Raw genomic sequence first — 16,485 nt, 5'->3', positions numbered from 1 at the left:
CACAATGGCATTCTTCTCTAGATCTCGGATCACAGCGGGACAATAACGATAACTATAACAGCTATACACCGGTGAACAGCAGGAGGAGCTTCGACAGGGTCGGTAGCGTGGAATAAAGCGTATCGTGAGGATGAAGAGCGAGAGGTAGATACCTCCGCCTCCAGGGTCGTCAGTCTCGTGAACTCTGCGCCTTCACCTCTGCCAGACGGTACGCATGGCACTGGGCCAGGGGCATGCCCCTATAACGACACCAAACATAAGGAAAACCGGAAACGGGGACCAAGAAATAGAATGGAAATAAGAGCTGAAGCTGGCGAAACAGCAGAGTTCTTAGTCGAGGAAGTTCCAGGTGACTGTGTCTAAGTCAGCAATCAGACGTTCCTTGACTAGGAGAACAGTACTCACTCGGAACCTCGCCCTCCTCCTCAGTCGCGATCTGAGTGAACGCACCGACGGAGAGATCAAGATCGTTCTCGTCAGGGCAGGTGGGACAAGCGTCTGCGACAGTCACGGTAACACTCTTCTTGTTGTTAGTGTTTATGAGCTTGATCTTCCTGCCGCAGTTGGACGACTTGGCACTGAGGTTGCCGTAACGCTTGGTCTCTGAAGATGGTTGTGAAAATTTGTAGCGCGAGATAGCGCGATGCGACTTACGAATGGCAGCAACCAACGAGTCATCGGAGTGAACGGTACCGCAAGCACCGGCCTGCCCACCCTGGTAGAAGAAGGTGGCACTGCACCAAATGTCATCAGCACATCCTCACAACTTGTTACCATATGTGAACTCACTGGCCGCCGGAGAAGGTATCGGAGCCGCCGGATGAGCTGGTAGACGTGGGCGTGCTCGACGTCTTCGTCGTGGTAGCGACCTTGGTAGTGTGGGTCGAAGAGGTCGTAGCGACGTGGGTCGAAGAGGTTGTAACGGCCTCGGTCGTAGCGGAGTGAGTAGACGACGTCACGACATGCGTGGATGAAGCAACATGGGTTGAAGAAGTCGCAACGTGCGTGGTAGAGGGGGCGGCCGAGGAACTGGGCTCATCACCCTCGTCATCGCAATCATCATCATCATCGTCACCGTCATCGCTCGAGGTCGAGGTGGGAGCAGCCGAGGAGGCAGTGGAAGTGGGCTCGTCGTCCTCACAGTCGTCGTCGTCGCCGTCATCACCGGTGGAGCTGAGGATCTGAGTAGAGGTAGCGGAGGGCGCTGCAGAGGCGACAGATGCGGACGCGGACGCAGTCGAAACTGCAGAAGAAGACTTCGGGAGGTTGGCAGGGTTGCAGTCCGCGTCACGGTTCTTGGCGAGCGTTTCGGTAGCCAGCATGGGGTGGCAGCAACGGTCGAAGTACGACGTGTTGTGCTTGTCCTCGCAGTCGATTGCCATATACCGCGCGTGGTAGGTCGCATAAGGCTGTGATGATAGATGTTTGAGGAAATCATGGAGGACGATCAGAATGATGGATTTACCTCGAGGTAGCCCTCGTAGTACGTGTCAGGCTTCTCGATGCGGGCGTGGTGGACATGGCTGCGGGGAATGACGATGGCAGAAGCACCGGCAGCAGCGGTGAGGGCAATAGAGGCAAGGGTAAGGAAATGCATCGTTGTAATTAGGTCGGGGTTGAGGGTTGGAACGGGGCTTTGACGCAAAGAAACCAAAGAACGGGAAGGTAGCGACCGTTGGGATTTAAGAGAGTGACTGCTGGAGCGCCGGTAGGGACGAGATGAGAGGACGTAAAAGCGGGAAGAGAAGCGAGTACTTACCGTCGAAAGCACGCCTTGGAGGCGAGGAGGAACGGGAGGGAAAGGAGGGTGGGGAAAGACCGTGAGGTAAACGGACAACGCGCAAAACTCCCCCGGCCCTTTTTATGGAGCGCGTCGGACTCGGCCAACGCCGCAGCAGGCGCTCGAACTGCATTCCTCCACACGGCGAGATTGCCTTTTCTTCGCGCGAGTTGCCACTGGCCCTCGAATTGTGTCGGCATGGCGTCGGCATGCCGCTGTCATGTTTCACCATGCCAAGCATCCGCCTCGAGAACAGCAGTGCGCAAGCGGACACCAGCGAGGGCATCGATTGAGCATGCGCCTTGGACCCGAACGCTTCCCAGAACAGACGGCACTCACTTGTTCGCCGCCGAGGGAAATTGCGACGCTTGCTGAGTGTCGGCGACGATGGCATCCAGCCCGAGACGCTGTGTTGCTTCACGACCCGTCTCGGTCCATCAAACCCGCGGCTGCGCAGTGCATGCACTCCGTACGCCATGTGTCTCCGGTCGCTGTTCTATGACGTGCGCCCCACCCAGAACGCTCCCAGTCGCAGTCGACCCAGGAACGTTGTTCAGAAGCGCGCTTATGATAATACGAACTGCGAACGTATCAGCAACTGACATAAACTGCGAGTCCCGTAATGACCGTAGCGCACCTGTTTGGCAGTTGGCTTGCTGGCAATTCACTGTTCAGGCGCGCACAGGTCTGTCGTGATCGCGGCGCATTGCGTTGGGACTTATGTCACAGCCGCATAGCGCGGCCTTCTTCCTCCGAGTGTGCAACCAAGTGCGCCTCTCTGCCTCCTCGGCGGTCTTCGAGAGAGCTTGAAGGGTAGAGTGTCAAGACGAGATTGTGGGCGTAGGCAGTCGAGGGAGGACGACTCCGTTGCATCTCTTGTTGCGGCAACCGGAACAACCACATCGCCAGCGGGAAGCTTGGCGTCTACGCAACTTCCCGCAGTAACCTCTCCTCTCACACCACCTCTACCTGTATATCTCAGCCCGCTGCTAATCCGTCATGAGCTATAACGAAAATCCCTTTGCTTCGTCCCACTCTCTCGACACGAACCCCTTTGACGACCCCGTGAATACTCACCAGCAAGCCGACGCCGCGCGATTGGAGGAAATTCGGCAGCGGGAAGCAGACTTGGAGAGGAGAGAGCGCGAGCTTGCTAACAAGACTGAGCACATTCGGAAACATGGACGCAACAATTGGCCATTCTGTGAGTACTCATACAAGTTTGAATCAAGGTCATATCCCACCCTTCCTTGGCAATCAATGAATGTGGGAGCGTTGGAACTACTCTGGGTTGGGGGAAGCCTTGACCAGAGCATTGCCCAGCTTGTTCGCGCAAGAGTGGTGGGATGTAATCTCGTCTCTCGTACTATACTGAACGTGCCGTTGCAACCTCTCCGGGACCGCAGTCTTCCCCCTCATCTTCCATTCTATCAAGGATGAGATCCCTCAAGCTTCCCAACCATTGATCACCCGACTCTACCAATTGTGGCTTGTCCTTGCGGGCACCCTGATTGTCAACATGGTTGCGTGCATCTGTATATTGGCGTCTGGCTCATCCAATGGAGGGAGCGACCTCGGCTCAAGTATTGGGTACGCATTTCTCGCTACTGAATGCACAATACCATCTGACGGAGTACGAAATGGACGCAGTTATGTGATCTTTATTACTCCTTTGTCTTTCCTGCTATGGTACCGGTACGTTGGCCCCTCCCGAGCCTATGCATCCCGTCATTGACCTCCCGCAAAGTCCGATCTATAATGGCTACATGAAGGTAATTGTTTGGATGCACTCTCCCATTCCCATGCTCACACGTTCTTTTGTAGGAGCAGGCCCTCTACTACTGTAAGCTGGGATTCGTATGCCATACTGGCGGGGACATTTACGCGTGCTTCAGACTTGTACTTCTTCTTCGGAGGCTGGCATCTGATCTATTCGGTCTACATGTACGTAGGAAGGACGAGTAGCGCATTTTATAGAACTAACAGCTTCACAGGATCATTGGCATTCCAAGGTGCGGAACCAATGAGGCCCATTCCGCGACGTCCATACTGAGTGCATGCATTCAGCACCGGCTCCGCAGGTCTCATCCAGACTATCAAGGCTTACACCGCGCCTTCCTTGCCTGCTGCCATAGTCGGCACAGTTGCCACAGTTGGTTGGGTGGTGCAAGGCGTCGGGCTTGCGTTCTACTACCGCCAGGTACGTCTCTGCGTACATGCGCATTATCTCCCAAGTCAATCTCAGCGACTTGCCCTGCAGATCTGGGCGCATCACAAAGCGGCCGGACACACTGTCGAGAAGGTACGTGTTTGGGCCTCGCTCTGTCCCGTGTCTTGTTCTGACCACGATTCTTGTTCGCAGGCGAAAGGCGAACTTGCCACTCATGGTGCGAAGGCCTACTTCACGCGCGGTTAGATTGTTGTGCTGGACCTGGGTGGCTCGGGCTAGCCATTGTATCGCTGTTGCGGACTATGTATGCGAATGTTATGTCTCTTCTACCCCAGCGCGCGCATGTGTAGACGTGTTTGATGTCGTAAAGGTGCGCAAAGCAGATACCGTGTGGCAACGCATGTTGAAAGCATGGCCATTGTCGTGAGGCCTTCGGGGGCGAAGCCTTTTGTGCCTTGTGGCATAGGCGCCTGTACTCGATTGTCGGAGTTTGAATGCCAAACTGCTATAGAGCTCGTCCCGGATCGCCCTGTTTTCCTTCTAAACCATCATTCAAGGTCTGTCTCCCCATCCCCATCCTGTCCCGTCTGCGTTCGTGCTCATCGTCCGTGACCTCCTCCGCAGGTCAAAACACAATCAAAAAATCCAATATCTCATAAAATCCCAAAAAGCAGTTGCTCTGTCGCCTCCTGTGTACGTATCGCGCGCAATTTTCGCCACCTCACCTCGCTAACCTACCCTCACAGTCGCAGAAAAGTCCACAAAGCAGTAACGACCCACCTATCCCTGAAAATACAATGTCCGCGTCTCCCGCTGTTGCTCCTGTCCAGGACGCTGCTCCCCAGCACCATGTCGAGGCCGCGCCTCCTCCCCCGGCCCCTGCCCCGGTCGCGTACAACCCTCCCCCTCCGCCTCAGGTCACGCCCTCGGCCTCTCTCTACGTCGGCGAGCTCGACCCGACCGTCACGGAGGCGATGTTGTTCGAGATTTTCAACATGATTGGCCCGGTGGCCAGGTACGTTTCACTTTGCAGTGTCTTATCGCCTCGCATCCTCTGAGCTCCCCCGAAGCATTCGTGTCTGCCGTGATGCCGTCACTCGTCGTTCCCTCGGATATGCCTATGTCAACTACCTCAACGCTGCTGATGGTACGCGATTTTACCACACCGGTGTTGAACCTTTTACTCACTGTTGCCGCAGGCGAGCGTGCTCTCGAGCAACTCAACTACTCTTTGATCAAGGGCCGTGCCTGGTAAGTCCTTGGGTGACGTTATGTGCTATCGCAAGGATTGCTTAGTGTTCCGCAGCCGTATCATGTGGTCCCAGCGTGACCCCGCCCTCCGCAAGACCGGCCAGGGCAACATTTTCATCAAGAACCTCGACGAGCAGATTGACAACAAGGTTCGATGACAAAGACACTCCTGAATGCAGCTTAGCTCACTCTGAAACATCCAGGCTCTGCACGATACCTTCGCCGCTTTCGGCAACGTCCTTTCCTGCAAGGTCGCCACCGACGAGCATGGCCGTTCGAAGGGCTACGGTTTCGTCCACTACGAGACTGCTGAGGCTGCCGAGACTGCCATCAAGGCCGTTAACGGTATGTTGCTGAATGACAAGAAGGTCTACGTCGGCCACCACATCTCTCGCAAGGCAAGTATCTGCATATATGCGTTCGTATGTATCCAGTAAACTGACTATGTCGCAGGAGCGTCAGTCGAAGCTTGAGGAGATGAAGGCGCAGTTCACCAACATTTACGTGAAGAACCTTGATCCCGAGGTCACCCAGGACGACTTCGTCAAGCTCTTCGAGCAGTTCGGCAACGTCACCTCTGCTGTGGTCCAGATCGACGACGAGGGCAAGAGCCGTGGTTTCGGTTTCGTCAACTTCGAGACTCACGAGGAGGCCCAGAAGGCTGTGGAAACTCTCCACGACTCCGAGTTCAAGGGTCGCAAGCTGTTCGTCGCCCGTGCCCAGAAGAAGGCTGAGCGCGAAGAGGAGCTTCGCAAGTCGTACGAGCAGGCCAAGATGGAGAAGCTCAGCAAGTACCAGGGTGTCAATCTCTACATCAAGAACCTCGACGATGAGGTCGACGACGAACGCCTCCGTGCGGAGTTCGAGCCATTCGGCACCATCACCAGCGCAAAGGTGATGCGTGACGAGAAGGGCACCTCCAAAGGTTTCGGTTTCGTCTGCTTCTCTTCCCCCGACGAGGCTACGAAGGCTGTCGCCGAGATGAATAACAAGATGATTGGCTCGAAGCCTCTCTACGTCTCCCTTGCTCAACGCCGTGAGGTTCGCAGGCAGCAGCTCGAGAGCCAGATCGCTCAGCGCAACCAGATCCGCATGCAGCAGGCCGCTGCTGCCGGCATTCCTGGTGGTTACATCAACGGTCCTATGTACTATCCGCCTGGCCCTGGTGCCTACCCTCCCCCGGGTGGTCGTGGCATGATGGGCTACGGCCAACCTGGCATGATGCCCCCTCGTCCCCGCTACGCCCCCAACAGCCAGGTCCCCGGCATGCCCCTCCCCGCCCCGTATGGTCAGGCCCCGCCCCAAGCCTACGGTGGCATGCCCGGCTACCCCCGCGCGCCCCGCCCTCCCCAGGCTGGCCGTGGTGGTCCTCCCGCCGACCCCAACGCCCCCGCGGCCAACGGCGCTCCGCGCGCCGGTGCCCCGCAGGGTGCTCCCGCCAACCGCCCTCCCCCTGCCGGTGGTCAGCCCCCCGCTGCCCGCGGCCCCGCGGCCAACCGCACTCAACCACCTCGCCCTGGTCAGGCGCCGTCCGCGGTTCCTGCGCCCTCTGGCGAGGCACCGACCATCACCGCTGCGGCTCTTGCCAACGCTTCCCCCATGGAGCAGAAGCAGATGCTCGGTGAGGTCATCTACATGAAGATCGCCCCGTCGCAGCCTGAGCTTGCGGGCAAGATCACGGGTATGCTGCTCGAGATGGACAACACGGAGCTCCTCCACCTTCTGGAGTCGGCGGACGCGATGAACTCGAAGGTCAACGAGGCCCTTGCCGTCTTGCACGAGTTCACCCAGAAGGACGGCCCGGAGAGCAAGTAAGAGGAAGTCGTCGTTGCGGTGTTGTTTTGATAGGTGTTGTAGCTTTTGTCATGTGTCTTCCCCCCTTCCTACATTTTCCATTTCGCCGACGTTCTTCACTCTTCCCCTCTTGCTACTCCTCTGTATGCTTCGCGTTCGTCAGCGCGCAGGGTCCTGTGGTGGTCGTTCCTTTGTGTGTACGAGTCTCAGGAACAGAGAGGTGACAGTTACTGCAGCTTCTTAGTGGGATCTTTTCAGTTGCGTCGTGACGAATTGAAGATGGTTATCCGCTCGCACATGTCCGACTAAAGCGTGCTCTCCGTCCAACTGACAGCATGTTTGAAAAATATGCTACAGTGAGATGCGTCCTATTGGTACATACTACACGAAAGAAGCCCTACGTTATCCAAACAGGTATCCAACTACCGGCCACCACGACCCATGCCGCCCATACCCATCATCTTGAACATGTCAGCCATGTTGGGCATACCGCCCCCGCCTCCCAGCCCGCCCAATCCTCCGAGACCACCAAGACCACCAAGGCCGCCGCCCATCTGTTGCATCATGCCTGTGTGCCCAACGAATTGAGTTGACACGTACGTTGTCGGGATAGCAGGACTTACGTTGCATCTCTTCCATGTCGAACTGGTCTCCGCCTTGACCTTGCATCATGGCCTTCATCATCTCTTGCATGCCGCCGCCACTGCGCATCTGGCGCTGCAGTTGCTGCAGCATACCCGGAGGCATCGCGCGCTGAGACAGCCATGGTGAGCGACAAGACCCTGTTGTGATTGAGACGGAACACAAACCTGCATAGCCTGGATTTGCGCTGGAGTAGGCATGCCGTTAGCTCCGCGTCCCCGACCACCAGCAGCGGCCTGCATCTTCTGAATCGCCTGCAGCCAGCCGTTCTTCCCGCCCGCCTGCTTAGCCATGTTCGCCATCATGCGGTACTGGCAGAGCAAGTCCTCGACTTCGCGAACGCTCGTTCCACTGCCCTTGGCGACGCGGGTTACTCTCCATGTCAGCCCCGCCGGCTTGCCGTCTTTGCCCCACTCCATGAACATGGACCCGTCTGAGTCGAGCTCGGCAGCGGTCATGCTGTCCGTGATGTATATCATGCGCTTCATGCGTAGAGAGCCCTCCTCGTCGGAACCCTGGAGCATGTCTTGTGGCAGGCCTGGGATCATGGATGCGATCTTCGAGAGCGGGCCCCTGCAGCAGTGATCAACGTTATATGCGATATTTCGGGGATCGACGAACGTACATGTTCATGACGTTCTGAATCTGTTCTCGCCAGTCACGGATGCTGAGCTTGCCCTCCTCTAGCTTCTTCGCCATTTCTTTCTGCTTGTCCGGGTTCTGGGTAGCGATGTCTTGCATGTGCTCGACAAGACCCTGTACGTCTCCCAAACCGAGCAGCTTAGAGATGAAAGGTTGGGGGGAGAATTTGTCCAGGTCGTGGAGATGCTCGCCGACACCCAAGAAGATGATGGGTGTTTTCGTTGCAGCGACACTGCATGTGGTCAGTATCCACAAGCAGGTGAGGAGATTTGTGAACGTACGCCGAGATAGCACCTCCACCCTTCGCATGGCCGTCCATCTTCGTGACGATGATGGCTCCGAAGTTTGCGCTCTCCTTGAATGCCCGGGCCTGCGCCTCGGCGGCCTGACCTTCAGTCCAATCAGCGGTGTTGCATCGTCTACTCCATGGCTTCCTTACCAATGCTTGCATCGAGGATCATGACAGTCATGTCTGGCTGTACGGCTTCACCGATTTGTACCATCTCCTGGAAGAGTTCGGACTCCTGCTTGTGCCGACCGGATGTATCCACGATAATGACGTCGAACCGCTCCTTCTTGAACTTTGCGACACCTTGAGCTGCGATAGTGACAGGATCTGTTTCCGTGTAGGAACCAAAGTAGGCGACCTTCGCTTTTGTCGCAGACTGGCGAGTCTGGTCGAAAGCACCGGCACGGAAGGTATCCGCACAGACGATACATGACTTGAACCCACGCTTCTGGTAGTACACCGCCAGCTTTGTACATGTCGTCGTCTTGCCGTTACCCTGAGTTCCGTGTGGTTCGTAAGAGACTGATGACGGGGGTACTATGCAGTAGGGTCATACCTGTAGACCGACAGCCATGATCACATTGGGATGTCCCTTCTTGGGCTTGTAAGGCTCAACGCCAGGATCGACAAGTTGTACAAGCTCGTCGAAGATAGCCTAAGACGGGGGCGACATCTGTGAACAGATACCAAGAGCGAGAGAAGCGGACTTACCTTCTGAACAACATGTCGTCGATTCTGCTCCTTCCCCTTATCCGCACCACCCTCCAAGGCAGCCTTCACTTTTGTCTTGACCTTTTGTCGCAGTTGTGCGACAAGCTTGACGTTCACGTCCGACTCCAGAAGAGCAGCGCAGACCTCCTTCAGCAGAGCATCAAGAACCTATGGAAGCCGATCAGGAATTGGCCTCTAAGAGCCTGCACACAGAAGAGCGACCTTTTCGTCGACGACAGGAGCGCGGTTAAGAGAAGAGAGGGCCGCATTGAGTTTGCGACCGAGGTCGGCCAACACCATGGTAGGAGACGAGAGATGAGGAAGGTCATTGCGCTCGCGCTTCGGGCGTCGTGTATTGCCGCCACTTCAACTTTACTTCGATCACTCCCATGGCGGCCACATAATACGCGTCTACCATGGTCAGCAGCGACTCGGACGACGACGTATACGATGACCTTGAATTCGACGGCGTTTCAGAGGATGAGAACAACATAGATGAAGACATCCTTGATGCATTAGAAGAAGACCTCGCAGCTGCAGCTGCAGCGGAGGCGACGGAGGGAGATGAGGTACGGTATGCCCGCTACTACTTCGCGTCTGGATATAACCCTCACAAACGATCTAGGATACAGACTCCAGCACCTCTGACGGTGGTTCCGACGACGACGATGCAGATGAGGACCGCGTATCCCCTCACAAGGACCTGGAGCAGGTCCTTACCCAAACCCTGCAGGAAGCAGCTCCGCCCAGTAAGCCTGCCTCTCCCATTAACGAGTCTCCTGCAGGTGTACAAGGTATGTAATACGCCTTTCCCAATGAGTTATTGTTCGACGTCGTTCAGCTCCGCAACCACCGCCTCAAGAGCGACCTCCCTCCCCCGCTCAGATCCGCAAGACCAAGCTACTATCCGGAATCTCGTGGCCCAGGTCATTTACAGTCGAAGCTATCTGTGCCATACCTCACCCATGCGCCACACACGCTCTCGCTTCATCTCTGTGTATGACCCATCTTTTGACGGGTTCCGACGACGGCTATATTCGTGACTACGACGTCTTCGCTGCTGTCAATGGGAAGGTATTCCTCACTGCGCCCCAAAGGCAACATTGCGGCGTCATAGAAGGTATCATGAAAGCAGGCCAGATCAAATGCTGGTGGGAGAACGCCATCCCGGAGCCCAAACCAGACGGTCAGATCACGGAGGCACCCCTCTATCCCGTGTACAGTCTGGCCATGCACTCAGACGCATTATGGTCACTCGCGGGTTCCGATGTACGCTCATGTCTCTTGTGTGATCGTACCTTACTCATATCGTTCTAGCAAGGTCACGTCTCCCTACATACAGTCCGCCATGCGCCCGGTCGTCTATGCCATGTCATGCGTGGTCATAGGGGACCTGTCTCCGCGCTCTCTTTGCAGCATGATGAGAAAGGGTTCTTCAGCGCTGGATGGGACGGCGAAGCCATCGTAAGTGGTCTCCCACAAGTTGTACGGCTGAGTCGCTAACCAGGCCTTAGCATTGGGATTTGAATACAGGCTCCATAGCACGCAAGTTCTCCGCACATGGTGCTCAGCTTGCCGCCATCGCTGTGCGCCCACTCGCCTCGAATTTTATACACAATCCCTGGAATACCGTCACAGCGGGCAGCGAGTTCACCGTGCCCATGCGACCGCCACCACCAAATGCCTCAAATGGCGGACAAGCCTTCAAGCAAGAGGACGATGCCAGATCCGACACGTCATACGACCCACTGTTCGACGAGCCCGATGCTGGCGCGGATGGCGACGGATCCGGGGCGCCGGCTTCGTTTGCTCCCTTCGGCAATGCCATGCAGCCGAACGGGCAGCTTGGACGGGGCGCCATTGCCCCGAAGGGTGCGCCACCTATCCTGGACCCTGCGACCTACGCGACCTTCTCGCCTGATCTACTCATGACTGCGCACATCGATGGTCAAGTCATCCTGTGGGACAGGAGGGTGAACACGCCAGGGAAGGGCGTGGGGCGGATGTGGATGAGCGAGAAGACGCCCCCATGGTGCATGTCGGTGAGTCCTCCCTATTCGATCACTCCTGCGCCACACGCAATCGCTGACATTCTACTACAGGCGTGCTGGTCGGCTGACGGTAACCAGATTTACGTAGGTAGGCGCAACGGAACCGTCGAGATCTACGACGTTCGGCAGACCGGTCAGGCAGGCATGGGCACCCCAAGAATCCTCAAGACACTGCGCAACCCGCTTAGCTCAGGCGTGGTGTCCTGCGTGGTCGCATTTCCGGATGGCCGACATCTTGCATGGTATGTCCAGTAGGTGGACGTGCGCTGGGCGTGTTCTGACGGGTGTCTTGTCACAGTGCTTCCACAGACAATATCCGTCTTTGGAATGTGGCAGAAGCAGGGGAACCCGACCCGTATGGTAAGGTCAAGAGCGGGGTACAGTTCAAGATCATCCCTGGGCATCATGGAGGCTATGTATCACAGATGCGTACGTCTTCAGACAGCCCTTGATGTGTCGAGCTTGTATTGACTTGACTTCAGTGGTCGATCCTGCTGCTCGTTTCTTAGTTAGCGCCAGTAGCAACCGAGGCTGGCATGGAGAACACACTAAAACCGTCTTCGTTCACGAGGTTAAACATCTGTTCTGATGAGTGTATTATATGCTATCCGCTAATATGTATAATATCTGAATTTGGACACGTACGTATATCTAGCGCTGCGTGAAACCACCTGGGACCGACATCCATGTCACAGACTCTGGAATAACACTCGGGAACACATGCAAGATACACGGAGACTCATATATGCCAGCATAGGTGCTGTCTGGGAGTTGTGCTGTCGAACAGCCGAGTATCGCAACAAGGGGCCTGACCTGCCTGGTAGGGTCCAATAATCGCGGGCTCGTACAGCTAAACAGCGTCACACAAAGCGGCGCCACAATACGTCCTCGTACGAGGCGCGCAAGTATCGTGTAAGGTCGGTCGTCCCGAATGCATACCAGTTGTCGCCCATCGTCTTTCGGATCCCTTCGCGCATGGCCTCGACGGCCAGCAGGAACTCCACGCTCGGCACCTTGTTGGCTCTGACGACCTCCGCGAGGCATGCGAGGAACTCTCGTTGGAGTGCCTGGTTCGTCTCTTTCGCAGGCTCCTTCTCCGAGAGCGTAAGCTTCCCGTCCTTACCGAGTGCGAGGTAGCGGATCAAGTCGCCCTGAGGAGCGGATGATGTGGGCTCGTCCTTCTCTTTGGGCTCGCTTTTCGGCGTAGGTTGCTGTGGTGCAACTAAGGTCTGGGAGAGCGAGCGGTTGGGCACAGGTCTCGGTCGAGAGGGGACGGATGCGTTCGGTACACCTCCGCGAGTCACTATGCTGACTGGGGGAGGACCTCGCAGAGGCATGGTAGCAGCACGCCTGGGAGACTTGGTGGGTGGTGTTGGCGCACGAGTGGAAGCGCTGCGCGTCGATGCCGAGCGGGTGATCGGTGCGATGCCTGGTGGGGATGTCGGCGAGGCAACTAGGGGTGACTCCGGAGATATGATGATTCGCGGTACCTCGGTGACTATCATGGGGCTCGTGGGAGAGGGGGTGATTGTGGAGCTCGAGTCAGAGGATGTGGTGGATGCGCACTTGCTGGTCAAGGGGGAAGGGGGCAGGGGCAACATTGTGGGGTCAGTAGCCTTCTCAGGATCGGGCACGCGTTTCTCAGAGACCTGAGACACGTGTGGTAGGGACAACTTCGGTATGCTCTCAGAAGAGCCCACGGTCTGCTTCTCCGGCAGGCTGGGCCGCTGCAGGTAGTAAGGCTGGCCTATGAAGATTCCAGGAGTCCTCGAGCACCACCGGGCCTGGGTCGCGGTCTCGCGGACGACGTTCTGTGTTACGGACACCTCCACGAATGAGAACTCTGGAGAGACGTCCACGCTGATGGGGAGCCGCGTCCTGCGGCCTTGCGTAGTCGATGCTGCAACGGGAGGGGATGGACCTTGGTCCAAGGTATCACCAACCATGGGCTGTACGTCGACGACGGCTATCCTCCGAAGTGGCTCGAGGCTGAAGATAACCTTGAGAATGATGAGGAGCACCTGCCATGCCAGCCAGCCATAGGCCCAGTTATTAAGCCCTACGACAAGGATAGTTGCGAAGACGTCGACGATTCCGCTGGCGACCATCGCCCCGCCTACGACCTTCAGCTGCTTGCTGTCGTACTTCGAGTCGAAAAGATTGTAGTCACGAATGTTGCTCAGCTGTGTGCTAATGACAGAGCTGTGTACGTGCTTCCCAGAGGTAACGAGCTGGAAGCAACGGTACTCCGCCGTAGCCAGCCGATTCAGGTGTATGAAGCGCTTCCCCTGGCCCCGTGCGGCCTGCAGGATGCACACAGCGACGATCCAGCAAACGCCACTGACAGCTTGCACGACAGCCAGGGGTATCGCCGCCCCGGTTGCAGCGTTCTGGACGCACAAGAAGGTCTCGAAAGCGTACGCTAGGACGTACACCAGCAGGCCGCAGAAAACCCGCAGATTGTTTCCCTGGCTCAGCTCCACCTTAGCAGGAAGACCCTGCGTCTGGAACCAAGCCTCCACCATGTAGTCCTCTGTGGGGTTATGATTCACGATAACATTGGACGAGTGGCGCTCCGGGGTGCCTGTGGGGACGTGGATGAGGGGAGGAGAGAACGCGTTGACGTACTCTTGATGGGCATACGAGAGCTCGCCGACGAGGTTGCGGTATAGGTCCGCGCTGAGGAGCATGATTCCGAGTTGAAGCTTCGAGAGGACGCGGCCGGCCCCGAGCCCCACGACAGCGAGCGCACCGGGGAAAGTGCGGGCTGCGATGCATTTCACGTTCTGCGTCTTGCCGGTGAGGACGGGCAGCAAGGAGAAGATGGAGCTCATTCCATTGATGTTCTGCAGAGCGGCGGAGAGCGAACGAGCATCTGTTGGGCCGTCTGACTGAGCTGCTACAGCGTATGCCCTGGAGAGGAGGGCCCACAGCCTCCACAGCGGGGACCTCGCTGTCAACATGGCTGAAAGGCTGCAGGGGTGTCGTGTGGGGGGTCTGCATTGCATAGGTTGACATGATTTAGTATGCGCATGGAGGTTGTTATGTGTACGTACTGTGGGGTGCGCCAGAGCAGGACTCACAACTCACGCGCTGGCACAGAATATGCCTTGTTGTCCGTATATATGCGCCGCGAGGCCCAATGCTTGGCCGGATGTGGTTCGTCCACAAGATACGGATACTAGTTAGCTACAAGGGACCAGGCACCCCAATGTCGCCGTTGACTCACTGGCGATGTCGCACGCCATACAGTACTTCTGCTGCCAAGACTGCAGCTATCCTGCTATAGGATGACTTACATGCCAGACGGACGACTGTTGATTGCAAATTGAACGCGTGTGCAGGCGGACTCTATTCATAAGGAGAGAAGAAGAACATCAGCTCCTGACCACACTGCGATCGCAGCAACTGCAAGGGTGGACTCAACAAGACATCGCGCCCTTCTGCTTCCATGCGTCAGGAAGGTGGAGGTAGTCGACCCGGGTCACGGCGTGTATCAAGGGTTTCGGCATCACAGGTTGAGGACACGGCTCAAACACCATCGTCCAGAGGATTGTCGAACGTGCGCAGGTGGTGTTCGTTCAAGTTGCATTATTTCGAATGCAATCAGCTTCCTTACAGTCCCTAGTTCTCTCTCCCAATCAGATGCAAAATGTCGATGTAGAGCCCGAACTTGATCGTGAGGACCACCGGAGGTCATGACAAAAAGCGATCACAAAGCGATGCACGGTGATACTCAGGTCCGGAAATGGCTCATCAACAAGCGCTATAAGCCAAATGCAATGCAAACTTGTTTAGACATCAGACACGAAGTTGCATAAATCGAACGAGGGTACATCGACATCATTGGTCATCCATTCCCAATACAAAAGCCGCACTACATAGTAGTGCTCTAAGTCGAGTTGGTTAACTCTGGCGGATCGATTTAGTCGTCATCAGGGGTAATGTTGAAGACCAGGTTGTCCGGGTACATCGGCGGCAGGGAGTTCGTGTGGATCATGGTGCCGACCGAGATCTATGTCAAACCACATCAGAGTCAGTATGAAAACCTAGCAGCTCAGTGAATAAGCGACATGCCTGCGATCTGTCTTTGTCCTTGTAAGTCCATCCCTCGCTCCCGTCGCCTTTCGTGATGCTGGAGAATGTACAAGCTCATCAGTACGCCGCGTCCATGAGGCCGAGAGAAAGATATCCCGCACATGTATGCGTTGTCGCCGTGCTGGGGGACGTGTTGAATCTTCCACTCCGAGCCCTGGATCATGTCCTCCAGGAGAAAAGCGAAGACGTGACCGTCCGGCATCACGCCAACGTAGCTGCCACCAGTCTTGATCTTATAATTGCCGTTACCGACCGCGTGAACATCCCACTGTAGGAGAGTTAGCTTGGGAATAGTTTGTGGGGTGCCTGCAGACGATGTACCTTTGGCTGTGTATAACCCACGCTGTGGAGAGTCACAACGCGCTTGGGGAGCAGCGACTTGTCCTCGACCCAGTGGCGGCCGACAAGGTGGCCGCCACTTGACGTCGTGATCGTGTAAATGCCGTCCTTGAGAGACATTGCGAGCGGGTGATTGCAGAGGTGCTGTGCTAAGTGGATACTGAGACAAGGCTGGCCGTCCTCAGCCTCTCAAAATACCATCTTTATATACCCTCGGCCTCACATCGTCCTGATCTGGGTTACTTCGAGACAGCATGGAGCACTCCGCAATGCATCATACGTCCGGCCATGTTTGTGGCGATTGTGCAGACGAAATGGGCTGCAGCCGTCAGCATTCGACAGGGAATTGTATATGCGCGACGTAGTGGTGTGGCGCGAATTTTGCAAGAGATCATGTGTGAGCATTGCGAGACGGCAAAGGCATACTGCTCACCAACAACGGCAAAGAACAAGTATAGTGGTTCTCGGGGGTCGGGATCAAGGAAGAGAATCCACAAAGATAAGGCGTTATGAACCGACGAAGCGGGATGAGCCTGGCCGCATAGCGGGGAGCATGCTGTTTGCTAAATGCGCCAGATCTGGCTCCATCGTTCGTTTGGGATGAAGTATGAGTGCGCCAGGTGGCCATAACAATGTACGTCAGAACGGCTCTGCAATACATCGGCCGCGTCAGTGAAGGTCAACGCGCATGCACATGAATGAAAGAACAACGTTACAT

The 16,485-nt window shown here is 56.3% G+C and overlaps 7 protein-coding genes across 7 annotated transcripts; 3 read left to right on the top strand and 4 right to left on the bottom strand.

Moving 5' to 3' along the window:
- Positions 1-223: 223 nt before the first annotated feature.
- L226DRAFT_190583 (barwin-like endoglucanase) lies at positions 224-1,824 on the bottom strand. The gene is made up of 6 exons (XM_067672762.1): positions 1,760-1,824; positions 1,466-1,708; positions 790-1,409; positions 655-734; positions 406-603; positions 224-353 (listed from the first exon to the last, which is right to left on the bottom strand). Exons 2-6 carry the CDS (start codon positions 1,595-1,597, stop codon positions 331-333), a joined length of 1,053 nt encoding a protein of 350 aa, XP_067540670.1. The 5' UTR covers positions 1,598-1,708; positions 1,760-1,824; the 3' UTR covers positions 224-330.
- A 726-nt stretch (positions 1,825-2,550) lies between these two features.
- L226DRAFT_557369 (scamp-domain-containing protein) lies at positions 2,551-4,345 on the top strand. The gene is made up of 10 exons (XM_067683171.1): positions 2,551-2,984; positions 3,187-3,370; positions 3,431-3,475; positions 3,528-3,552; positions 3,605-3,623; positions 3,676-3,724; positions 3,775-3,792; positions 3,848-3,980; positions 4,041-4,082; positions 4,143-4,345. Exons 1-10 carry the CDS (start codon positions 2,780-2,782, stop codon positions 4,194-4,196), a joined length of 774 nt encoding a protein of 257 aa, XP_067540669.1. The 5' UTR covers positions 2,551-2,779; the 3' UTR covers positions 4,197-4,345.
- Positions 4,346-4,606: 261 nt separating this feature from the next.
- L226DRAFT_478631 (polyadenylate binding protein) lies at positions 4,607-7,229 on the top strand. Its single transcript, XM_067676806.1, has 7 exons — positions 4,607-4,643; positions 4,697-4,965; positions 5,021-5,097; positions 5,150-5,201; positions 5,257-5,350; positions 5,405-5,599; positions 5,655-7,229. Exons 2-7 carry the CDS (start codon positions 4,748-4,750, stop codon positions 7,014-7,016), a joined length of 1,998 nt encoding a protein of 665 aa, XP_067540668.1. The 5' UTR covers positions 4,607-4,643; positions 4,697-4,747; the 3' UTR covers positions 7,017-7,229.
- A 65-nt stretch (positions 7,230-7,294) lies between these two features.
- Positions 7,295-9,595, bottom strand: L226DRAFT_530285 (signal recognition particle protein). The gene is made up of 9 exons (XM_067679818.1): positions 9,502-9,595; positions 9,280-9,447; positions 9,125-9,223; positions 8,719-9,064; positions 8,561-8,669; positions 8,263-8,511; positions 7,805-8,210; positions 7,619-7,748; positions 7,295-7,563 (listed from the first exon to the last, which is right to left on the bottom strand). Exons 1-9 carry the CDS (start codon positions 9,577-9,579, stop codon positions 7,418-7,420), a joined length of 1,731 nt encoding a protein of 576 aa, XP_067540667.1. The 5' UTR covers positions 9,580-9,595; the 3' UTR covers positions 7,295-7,417.
- A 100-nt stretch (positions 9,596-9,695) lies between these two features.
- L226DRAFT_542789 (WD40 repeat-like protein) lies at positions 9,696-11,919 on the top strand (the record flags this gene model as incomplete). Its single annotated transcript, XM_067682150.1, has 8 exons — positions 9,696-9,848; positions 9,905-10,073; positions 10,121-10,548; positions 10,597-10,743; positions 10,794-11,321; positions 11,382-11,572; positions 11,629-11,759; positions 11,813-11,919. The coding sequence occupies 8 exons, from the start codon at positions 9,696-9,698 to the stop codon at positions 11,917-11,919; spliced, it is 1,854 nt and encodes a 617-aa protein (XP_067540666.1).
- A 76-nt stretch (positions 11,920-11,995) lies between these two features.
- Positions 11,996-14,600, bottom strand: L226DRAFT_190327 (uncharacterized protein). Its single transcript, XM_067672759.1, has 3 exons — positions 14,560-14,600; positions 14,387-14,475; positions 11,996-14,327 (listed from the first exon to the last, which is right to left on the bottom strand). The coding sequence occupies exon 3, from the start codon at positions 14,291-14,293 to the stop codon at positions 12,191-12,193; it is 2,103 nt and encodes a 700-aa protein (XP_067540665.1). The 5' UTR covers positions 14,294-14,327; positions 14,387-14,475; positions 14,560-14,600; the 3' UTR covers positions 11,996-12,190.
- A 584-nt stretch (positions 14,601-15,184) lies between these two features.
- Positions 15,185-16,293, bottom strand: L226DRAFT_530283 (uncharacterized protein). Its single transcript, XM_067679817.1, has 5 exons — positions 16,201-16,293; positions 15,750-16,086; positions 15,530-15,696; positions 15,408-15,465; positions 15,185-15,345 (listed from the first exon to the last, which is right to left on the bottom strand). The coding sequence occupies exons 2-5, from the start codon at positions 15,885-15,887 to the stop codon at positions 15,256-15,258; spliced, it is 453 nt and encodes a 150-aa protein (XP_067540664.1). The 5' UTR covers positions 15,888-16,086; positions 16,201-16,293; the 3' UTR covers positions 15,185-15,255.
- Positions 16,294-16,485: the final 192 nt, after the last annotated feature.

This window comes from Lentinus tigrinus (genome assembly GCF_003813185.1).
Source record: "Lentinus tigrinus ALCF2SS1-7 unplaced genomic scaffold L226scaffold_3, whole genome shotgun sequence".
NCBI lineage: Eukaryota > Fungi > Basidiomycota > Agaricomycetes > Polyporales > Polyporaceae > Lentinus > Lentinus tigrinus.
The sequence above is the reverse complement of the archived record's forward strand: the minus strand, read 5'-3'. Positions and strand labels throughout refer to the sequence as shown.

What these genes read in the sequence shown, in the direction of transcription:
- L226DRAFT_190583 (XM_067672762.1), bottom strand. Translation starts at nt 1,597, where the DNA reads ATGCATTTCCTTACCCTTGCCTCTATTGCCCTCACCGCTGCTGCCGGT. An exon ending in GATACCTTCTCCGGCGGCCA is followed by an intron (nt 735 to 789) that starts GTGAGTTCACAT and finishes CATTTGGTGCAG; the next exon opens with TGCCACCTTCTTCTACCAGG. An exon ending in GGAGGAGGGCGAGGTTCCGA is followed by an intron (nt 354 to 405) that starts GTGAGTACTGTT and finishes ACTTAGACACAG; the next exon opens with TCACCTGGAACTTCCTCGAC.
- L226DRAFT_557369 (XM_067683171.1), top strand. Translation starts at nt 2,780, where the DNA reads ATGAGCTATAACGAAAATCCCTTTGCTTCGTCCCACTCTCTCGACACG. An exon ending in TCTTTCCTGCTATGGTACCG is followed by an intron (nt 3,476 to 3,527) that starts GTACGTTGGCCC and finishes CCTCCCGCAAAG; the next exon opens with TCCGATCTATAATGGCTACA. An exon ending in CCGGACACACTGTCGAGAAG is followed by an intron (nt 4,083 to 4,142) that starts GTACGTGTTTGG and finishes TCTTGTTCGCAG; the next exon opens with GCGAAAGGCGAACTTGCCAC.
- L226DRAFT_478631 (XM_067676806.1), top strand. Translation starts at nt 4,748, where the DNA reads ATGTCCGCGTCTCCCGCTGTTGCTCCTGTCCAGGACGCTGCTCCCCAG. An exon ending in TTGATCAAGGGCCGTGCCTG is followed by an intron (nt 5,202 to 5,256) that starts GTAAGTCCTTGG and finishes AGTGTTCCGCAG; the next exon opens with CCGTATCATGTGGTCCCAGC. An exon ending in GCCACCACATCTCTCGCAAG is followed by an intron (nt 5,600 to 5,654) that starts GCAAGTATCTGC and finishes ACTATGTCGCAG; the next exon opens with GAGCGTCAGTCGAAGCTTGA.
- L226DRAFT_530285 (XM_067679818.1), bottom strand. Translation starts at nt 9,579, where the DNA reads ATGGTGTTGGCCGACCTCGGTCGCAAACTCAATGCGGCCCTCTCTTCT. An exon ending in ATTCAGAACGTCATGAACAT is followed by an intron (nt 8,211 to 8,262) that starts GTACGTTCGTCG and finishes TCACTGCTGCAG; the next exon opens with GGGCCCGCTCTCGAAGATCG. An exon ending in CGCAAATCCAGGCTATGCAG is followed by an intron (nt 7,749 to 7,804) that starts GTTTGTGTTCCG and finishes TGGCTGTCTCAG; the next exon opens with CGCGCGATGCCTCCGGGTAT.
- L226DRAFT_190327 (XM_067672759.1), bottom strand. Translation starts at nt 14,293, where the DNA reads ATGTTGACAGCGAGGTCCCCGCTGTGGAGGCTGTGGGCCCTCCTCTCC.
- L226DRAFT_530283 (XM_067679817.1), bottom strand. Translation starts at nt 15,887, where the DNA reads ATGTCTCTCAAGGACGGCATTTACACGATCACGACGTCAAGTGGCGGC. An exon ending in TGGGTTATACACAGCCAAAG is followed by an intron (nt 15,697 to 15,749) that starts GTACATCGTCTG and finishes ACTCTCCTACAG; the next exon opens with TGGGATGTTCACGCGGTCGG. An exon ending in AGGACAAAGACAGATCGCAG is followed by an intron (nt 15,346 to 15,407) that starts GCATGTCGCTTA and finishes GGTTTGACATAG; the next exon opens with ATCTCGGTCGGCACCATGAT.